The sequence below is a fragment of the Achroia grisella genome, unplaced genomic scaffold, assembly GCF_030625045.1.
Source record: "Achroia grisella isolate CSIRO2021 unplaced genomic scaffold, CSIRO_AGI_Agris_v1 utg1174, whole genome shotgun sequence".
NCBI classification, from domain to species: Eukaryota; Metazoa; Arthropoda; class Insecta; order Lepidoptera; family Pyralidae; genus Achroia; species Achroia grisella.
Window position 1 is genome coordinate 1,234,656 of NW_026712590.1, and position 9,594 is coordinate 1,244,249.

At 29.3% G+C, this 9,594-nt stretch overlaps 1 protein-coding gene across 1 annotated transcript; it reads right to left on the reverse strand.

The window, feature by feature from the left end:
• Positions 1-8,157: 8,157 nt before the first annotated feature.
• LOC131852119 (protein lethal(2)essential for life-like) lies at positions 8,158-8,853 on the reverse strand. The gene has a single exon (XM_059202759.1). It carries the CDS (start codon positions 8,765-8,767, stop codon positions 8,216-8,218), a length of 552 nt encoding a protein of 183 aa, XP_059058742.1. The 5' UTR covers positions 8,768-8,853; the 3' UTR covers positions 8,158-8,215.
• Positions 8,854-9,594: the final 741 nt, after the last annotated feature.

Here is a 9,594-nt window from a genome sequence, read left to right on the forward strand (position 1 = left end):
AGGTTTTCCGTTTATAACTAACTATTGATACATTTCCTGGGGTGTTTCCTAGCACACACACAGATCATTGGTTAAGATAACATAAGTTGTTTATAGAAATCCGTGGCTAGCCCTAAAAATTAAATTAATAAAACAGATACAGATATGTCTCTAGTGCTAAGTAATCGCTTTATTCGTAGCCATACAACTGTATGACTACGCTTTTGCCTTTTCGTTAAAGTTGTGAAGAGTACTAAATAAAAAAAATATTTTTCTTTTTCTTTTTATGTATAAGTTCTCCTATATGTATAAGGTATATTTATTTTCATGCCAGTCAAGACAAATTTTTGTTATGTTAAAATAAATTCACTATAATTTTACCTTATCTCATCCCATCATATTGAATTCAATTATTTATACTTGTTACGATAATTTGTTAATTTAATATTATATTAACATAAAATTCTAGTAACATATAGGTACTTCTAATGAAATAAAGGGGTATTTAATAATAGTAATAATAATTTATATAAATATACATAACTATTCGACAGAACAATATATTAAATATACAGGTCAATTAATTTTAAATAACTCATGTCCATTTGTTTTTCCGAACCTGTGATCTGTGTTTGTGGCAAAATATATGTTACATTTACAGTAGTCATTCTCAATAATCTATTATCACGTCAATCTTCATCATTCATACGTCGCCGGATGTCAGTCACATGATTAACACTTCAATTGTTACAATAATTACCAGAAGACCATTGTTGATTGGATATGAGTAGATACGGCGCGGTGGTTTATTTTTTTAACTATTTACGGCACTTTGATATTTTAATAGAATTAAAACATTTTAACCATAACACATTTCCTCGTCGTCTTTTCAATCTTCATTACAACCGTCTCTCTCACACTCCTATCTTCTATGTCTCTCATTCGTTTATCTTTGGTTACACTCGCGTCTCTCATGCCACCTCGCTACAGTAGGTCTTGTTCACCTGTTACCTATCTCACTCCCACAGAGATTATTGAGAATGACTGTTACAATCCGATATTGTAGGACCTTGCCTTTCTGTTAGTTAGACAAACTGTACGTAGCAGTTTAACGGTCAATGTGAATGCACCATTAGGCGATGCAATGGCGGACAAAATAATAAAATACTTAAATAAGTCTCCTTTACGTATTTTTTTTATATATTTTGGTTTTTAAATCTATGTTTGTTGAAATTGTTTTATGTTAAATTTTTATTACAAAACATTAACTAAATCATAAAATTTATAGTCAATATTTAGTAATACTTCGTTATTAGAAGCATTTATAATACAGGGTTAGTCGTAAATGGTATACCAAGTGAAAAACCATAAAATTGAAAAACTTTACCCTAGAAATACGATGGAAAATTTAAAATTATTTTAATACTTTCCACACACACACCGCGCGGTTACGTGATCAATTCAGTATTAAATTTATTTAGTTCAAAATGTATTATCAGATTTCTACTCTATTCCTTGATGACAATGGTTCATTTTGCTGAGTTTCTACCTTTATATTTGGCCCTTTACGACTATTCCTGTATGCTTACCTATACGTACTAGATGAGAGAATACTATACATTCTAGTGCAATAACTACACTTAGTATATATTATTTATAACGTGTATTAAGTAACACTAGATATAAGAAATATCCAAAGAGCTTCGTCATTAAAAAATATTTCATAACAAATTGATGACATTCTAGAATGAAAATCATTAAAATATGTAAATTATAATATAGACCTACTTTAATTATCCTTATTGCAATCACATAGGGTTTATTTTCGTATAATTATTGTTTCTGGTAGATCGAATAGTTTTTTTGTCCGCCAGTGTATTATAGTTACGTTAAGTAGACGACACTTAGAATATATGTATTTCTGGGACATCACGTCATAGGGTACGTAATGTGTTAAATTGGTAAAATGAGAAGCTTTAATTTGGAGTAGTTATAGATTCTTGTGTTCTGTGAGAGTTTTAACGTTTACGAGTAGAGACAGGCGCTGTTAATTGTATAGATGACTATGTAAAAAGATCTGACTGTACTTCGCTGGTAGCTTGTAAACGATTCAAAAGAAGGCAACAGATTTTATTTTTAGTTAATAATTTAAATTTTTTATTCCTTGTTATTTGTTATTTCAGTAATATTTTACATTGTTAAATATTCGTTAATACGTTGTATTAAAAAAACTGTTTTTTGTTTAAAATTGTAAGATTTAATCAAATATTTGTAAATACAACAGCGTGTAGTATATACAAATATAAATATTAAGGAGATTTCCTTTCGGGTTTAGTTGTAAAATTATTATTTTATTTTATGTCTATTCATATATCATCCACAATAGTAACCATTTACTATTAGAAGGGCCATATGCCATATGAGCTTTCTCAATGATATTTTTTTATAATTATAAAATACTTCGTAGTATTTCGTAATGGTATGAAATATATTTGTCTAATCTCATATCAATATCAAATAACAATATGTCATTAAATTTAAAAAAATATAATACAATGACATAATTGGAAATCTCCCTATATCAAAAGCATAAAACAAATTATATTGTTTTATTATAATTATCAAATAATTATGAAGAGTCCCGAGCGTAAAAATAATCACATGTGCACTGAAAAGCTTTCATGCTTAGTATATTATTATCATTTATGATTTTCTATCAACTTTGATATATATATTTTAATAATTGTACTACTTTAAAGAGATTGTCAATTCGACTTTACACTGCTGTAAATTTTAATTTAAAACTAATAATGTCGAGCATAATACGAGTGTGACAATGTAGCTAATTAATTTTTATACTCTACACTACTACTACATTACTTTTCGATATAAAGTTAAAATTTTCTACAAAATATACCCTTATTAAATTATTATTATATAATAAAGTAAATATATTTAAAGGCTATAAATATATCTACAGATATTTGAGATGCGTAAAAAGTAAGTATTTTGTTTTTTTGTTAAACCTTTATATTATTGTTATTGTTAAAGACTTCTTGGAAGGGTATTGTTTTTACATTACAAGTTTATTACTCATATCAAACAGAAGATATTTAGAGGTGCAGATATATTCCCATAGCCTCTATCCAGTATAAGGATGAGTGCATAATCAAATCAGCTACCGGATTAATCCAGGGGTCTTTCTACAAGATTAGAAACCCTAATATTAACCCATATACTCGAAACTCAACGATATCAATCTATCTAAATTGTTTCGAGTAGATACTACTTTAAGTACTATAAACTATAGTGCATAAAGTAGTATCAAACGCAAACGTAAATAAAAAATCGTATCTGTATACGGTCACTGTTGACCGGATTAATTACATTATGAATAACAAAACCGATCTATTTGGCTATTTTATGACGAGTTTTCGTATATATATATATTTCATATACGTAATAATAGAATATATAACCAAGGTAATATATAGAATCGCGCTCGAATTTCCAATTAAGATCTATACTGTAAAATGATAATGACAATCGAGATACTAATTTTCTTTATTTCTGATACATTTTGCTTATAAAATATTGATATTAATACAATTTAAACGAGAAATCCATATATATTTTCGGCACAATTGTAGTTAAATTGACGATCTATTTAAAGTGGCCGATACTACTTAAGCTATCGAGTTTATATTGAGGAAATGGTAATATTTTCTCAAATTTCCTTCTAAAGATACATATCAACAAAGCTCAATTTTGTACCTATTGTATTCTAGCATTAGATGTTGCAAAGCAAACGTGGCATACATTTTATGTAGCTTAGATTATAGAAAAAAAGTAGATATAATATCTAATAAATTTACAAAGAAAATAGGACGAAATATTTCTAATTTGAATGTTGATATTCTGTTGTAGTTGTGAATAAACAATGTCGTCGTATATCTTTTTGTATTTGCTAAAGTTTTATATATTTAAATGAAATGTATAAAGAATTTACAGGTACTCAGTTCTTCTTTTAAGACGATGTTGAAGTTTGGAATTATAGATTATAAAATATGTAACAGACGGTGTAATGTCATACGTCCCTTTTATTATGAATATTATTTGTACAAATGCACGCCTTACGCCTTTCATGTAAATAATTTATATATAATAGTTACCTAACAGTTATACAGACATAGATTATATATATATAATTTGTAGGTATAATTGATTTATTGTATGCACTAATAAATAAATATTTTGTTAATTATACATTATTAACACTGAATATATATAATTGGACAGCAATTAGCGATTGCGTATATAATTCTTTCCGAAAGAATTAAATTTCTTTTGTAAATATTATAAATAATTTAATTTGTTTTAAGTATCGTTATATTCTTTAAACTGTAAGTTGGCACGTATCGCTAATAGCCTTCCACTTGTATGAAGGATATAAAGAGCAAATTATTGTTATTTAATTTATAAATTAATCAATATACATATCAATAAAATAGGTAAATACTCTACTTATAAACACTTACAATTTTTATATCTATTTTTATTATCTGTATATTGGCCATCTTCATCAGAGGCAGACAAAATATAATCAGATACTAGCTATGCAGTGTTTTTCACACTTAAAATACAATAACAATTTGTAAGCTAAATAATTAAACCTAGTGTTTTAAAAAAAACACGACCTGTGTATGGGTTTAGCCATGCCAGCTCTGATCTCTAAGGTAACCTAACTGAACCTAAGAAAAAAATATCTAAATACCAACTAAGATATTTAATAGGGTAGGGTAGGTAAGGGTACTATAGGGTGTAACCGTTTTGTAGGAAAAAAATAATCGGGGTAATACTACGGGTATAGTTTGCTAGTTACATATTTTGGACTGCTGCCCCATCCTGAGCCCATGGCTGGTACACCCATAGACTTGTGTCACTGCTTTTAAAGACATATTACATTGAATTGTATTTATTTATTGTAAAGCAGTACCAACAGAAATGTGACTATTTCTTATACCTAGAGTTTCCCTCTTAAAGGTCGCAACACACAGTTTGAGAAACACTGTTTTACTCATAATATAGTCTCTATCATTGCTACGTCTATTTCATACTACATTAATGGTGTAGTCAGAATAATGTACGAAACACATAAAATATTTAAGTCCAAAGAAATTAGTGTGAATCCGGGCTTAGATAAATGCTGAAATTATATCAACGATGATTAATGTCATCAATCTATCAATTTGGGTAATACATTTTGGGAAGAACAAAATTCAAGCCCCTGCTTATGAATAACTTATATTCGTAGGTCCCTTCTAATTTATCTCTTTGTTTATATTTACGTCAGGTATCTTTCTGATAAATAAAACAAATTATATATTACAATTCACATACAACACAATGTTATTTTCACATATTTTTAACATTATTAAAAATATGTCACTTTTCCTAAAGTATAAAACTTCTGTAAAAAAATTATGTTAAAATACTACAGAAGAAATACTTAATGTTATATTTTTAAGATTTTCTTTAGCCTTCTGCCCATCATGCGACTGTGTAACTATAAACAATACATATAAAGACGAATAATTTCGTAGCCAGATATAAAAATAAAATACCTTTGCTTACAAAAATATCCCAGAATTGTACGTAAAAATTCAGTTAACAAACAAATTGTAATATACTAAAAATTACGATTGCTTTGTTTAATTAGAAATGGATTGCAATATTTCATGTTTAAAGGTTTTTATATTTAATGTTATAAAACTTATACACAACTTTTTATGCATAACATAAAATGAAGATTTACTAATAAAAACAGATGTAATGTCTAAAAAACCTTTCATCTTCATCATCATTATATGCTTTAATCAGATTTAATTATTATGGATTAATCTGCAAAATATAATTGTCACAATTATATTTTGTAACAGTTCAAAACTGTTTTAACATCTTTAATAATTATAATACAAATATTATTATTGAAACGGCTGTTTAATTAATTAAAAGTAAAAATTAATTTGATTAATTCGTAATGCTAATAAATTCATTCATACCACTGATTATATAATATTACATATTAATACTAAATTAAAATGTCGCATAATGTGCAGAAGGGCGTAACTAAAAGTTACTGATTTGTTGTCGCTTAATAAACTATGTTTGGTGTTAGTCGAGTATCTGTGACCGCGACATAGTAGAATATATAGCAATATGTTCATAGTAGAAACGTTTAATACCGGTTTGGAAATGTGTTAAATACAGCAACACTAAAGTGTTACAAGTACTAACTAAAGTTGGTACCCAAATTTGTATACTTGCGTACTACAGATAGGATCTGTTCAATTAATTAGTATTATCATAGAAAAAGTAATTAAGTAGTAGTAATATAGTACATGGTATTATATAAATATGAAGATTTAACTTTTGTATATAAATTTTCAATTGCAAATTTCCCATTACTATTTTTTTTAGTTCTGATAGAAGACTACTTTAATTCTAGGCTATGTAATAACTAATACTACTAATATTTGTAGTAATATTACATATTATTTGCTTTTGGTCCATATGTGTTTCATAAAAAAACATAACAAACTCACTGCGCCCGTTAATATGACGGACGTTTAAGTAAAAAATAAAATATAAAGTAAAGAATATTTGTTTCTTTAATTAATTAAAGAAACAAATATTCTCCTCTTCATATTTATACTAATATTATAAGGGCTTCTGTCTTTTATCTTTTCACGACTAAATGGCTGAGCTTATCATAATGAAATTCGACTAGAACATAACGACTTTCGACTACAATAAATCACGGAGATGGACACTATCATTAATCCAAAGGAGCAGATCTGCTCTACTCCTTTGGATTATCTGTTATAGTGAAAAACGAACGAAAAACAATCTATTTCCTATAAATCTTATTCTTAATTACCTTACTCTCCTAGTTCGGTACTGAAAGAAAGAACGAAAGTAATAAATGATGTAATACGTCTATACTAATATTATAAAGTTAACGATTATGTTTGGTGAACGCTTTACGCTGAATTCGAATTGAAAAATGTCTACCTAATTACATTACAGTTATCCAGTACAGCGTCATCTAACGTAAAAAAAGGTGAAATAATCCCGTCAAACAATAATTAATGTACGATAGCCGACTTATTAAGGAAGGCTATAATCTATTACTATATAACGTCATCGCCGGCAATAGTCGCCAACTGGAGCGCAGCTTCTAAAAAAACAAAAATGTTCCAAAAACGGGATCGTTTATGTGACGCAGACGAAGTCACGCAGTACAGCTAGTATGCTAATAATTATTAAGTCAATTCAAGACATGTGTTCATTTCATATGTAAATTGAACATTGTTTCTAATAACTTTGACTATAACCATTTTCCAAACCGATATTGAAATTAAACAAATTGTATTCGTAAATACAGCACAGTAGTGATATGCGTAACTGAGCTTCAGAAAGAATATATCATTGTTTTATACACACTATTATAATAATTATAATAATATATTGTATTAATTTATCCCACTGTCCTTTGCGATGTGGTATATTACTTCATTTTGTTGTAGCTAAATAAAGTGATTCATAAAAAAATTGCATTAGTCATTTAATTAAAGAGTTTTTCATGGATTTCGATGGAATGGTTCTCCCGCGTTGACGATATACGCTGGCGAGTCAATAGTAGGTGATAAGCTAATGGATAAATATTATCATTGTGAATTCACCAGCATTAATGCGTATCAACCAAGAAAACCTACCTCCAAAAAGGTATGAAAACAAACTACTACTAAACCATTATTTAAATTCTGTGAAGAACGGAACAAAATACTGCTTAAAGCATTATTTAAATTCTGTAAAGACCGGGAATGATGTCGATAAAGCAGTTTAGTTAGAGAGTAGTGTACTAAATACCGCCATCTAGTGTGGTTATTGACAACATGTTTGTTCTAAATAAGTCCAATGAGAAGTAAAATGGAACAAAAATAACATAATCTATGTTTATGGTATAAAGAAGAAACACTAATGTAAAACAAGCATAAATATTTATTGTTTTCTCAAACAGAAATGCAATTATTTAACAAAATTATTTAAAAATCAGTCTCCGAATGGCACTAGCAAACTATCATAATCTTTGGAAGGTTTCATACAAATATATATATATATATATATAATTATATAAATACATTTATCTGTATTATTAGGATTATTAGGATATTTATTTATCTTTCGCCTTATCATTGGTATTCTCGCTTTGGTCCTTAATTTCTTTCCTGACGGGACCGGTCTGCGTAATTGGCACATTCCTCTCTCCCTTGACGCCTTCTGGAATCTTCCTCGGCGCTGTGATGGTAAGCACACCGTCAGAAGACAGCTGGGATTGTAGGGTCTCTGGCTCTGTACCCTTCGGCAACGCATACCTTCTCACGAACTGTCTGGAGATGTAACCATGGTCGTCCTTCTTTTCTTCGTGCTTCCCTTCCACCACTACATACCCGTCCACCGTCTTCACAGAGATCTCCTCTGGTGCGAAATGCTGTACATCCAAGTTGATCTGCAGTTTGTCCGGGTCGGCCTTAATACTGGATCCTATGTCTCGCTGCGCAGCTGCCAAGTGTCGCCAGGGTCTGTAGTACTCTTGAGTCAAAAGAGGACCAGCGGCCACGGTTAACAAGTCTTGTGGCGTTAGACCTAGACCGAAATGCTGGTCAGCAAGCCGGCGTGGACGCCCGAAGCCCCAATCGTCGAAGAAGTACGGTAATAGAGACATTTTAACAAATTGAAACCCGAAATTTACTCAAAGACTAAGAACTGAGAAATTTCACTGTACTGTTTTACTCTACCGTCTATATCGTATCGCTTGATTATTTTCAATGTTCGATTCGAATCCTGCCGCTGCTTATATACGTTGCACGCCATCTAGTGTCGCGTAGAAAATACGCGAAACAAATACTTTAGCACGTTCAGAAGTGCTCAAATTCCTGGGTCGTAAAATAAATCTAACATATCTCAATTATATTAATACTCGGTAATATTATTTTTTCGAAATGTTTTATAAAGACAAAAAGTAAGTAATTACTAAAAAAGTGTTTACCAAGTGTTTGCATTTTTTCTTTATTCTAAAGATATTTTTATCATTTTTGTAATATGTACCTATTTTCCAAGTCAATTTCAAATCATCAAATCACTGAAATACAAAAAATATATATTATTACTACCCAGCGATACTACACTGCCTTTTCCTACCTGTACAGACGTCGTGATTATAATGGGGCATGAGGTAGTGATGCCTAGAGAAGATAAAAACTAAGTAGTTGAAGATATTATTTCTTTGATTGTATTCAACATTTGTTTTATTTAATGTCCTAATGAACACCATTTCGAACTCATTTTTGAAACAAAAATCTTCAACCGTTTGAGCTGAAATTTTGTGTATACGTTTAGTTTGGACAATAATGTCAGCTGTGTTAAGTTACTATAAATCCAATATACCAGAATAATGAAGATGGAGAACGAGTTATTTTTAATAGTTTCAACAATATGCGTAACCAAAATACTTGCTGAGATTTATGAGTGGGATTTAATAAAAAAATAAAA

Coding starts and splice junctions, on each gene's coding strand:
- LOC131852119 (XM_059202759.1), bottom strand. CDS start 8,767: ATGTCTCTATTACCGTACTTCTTCGACGATTGGGGCTTCGGGCGTCCA.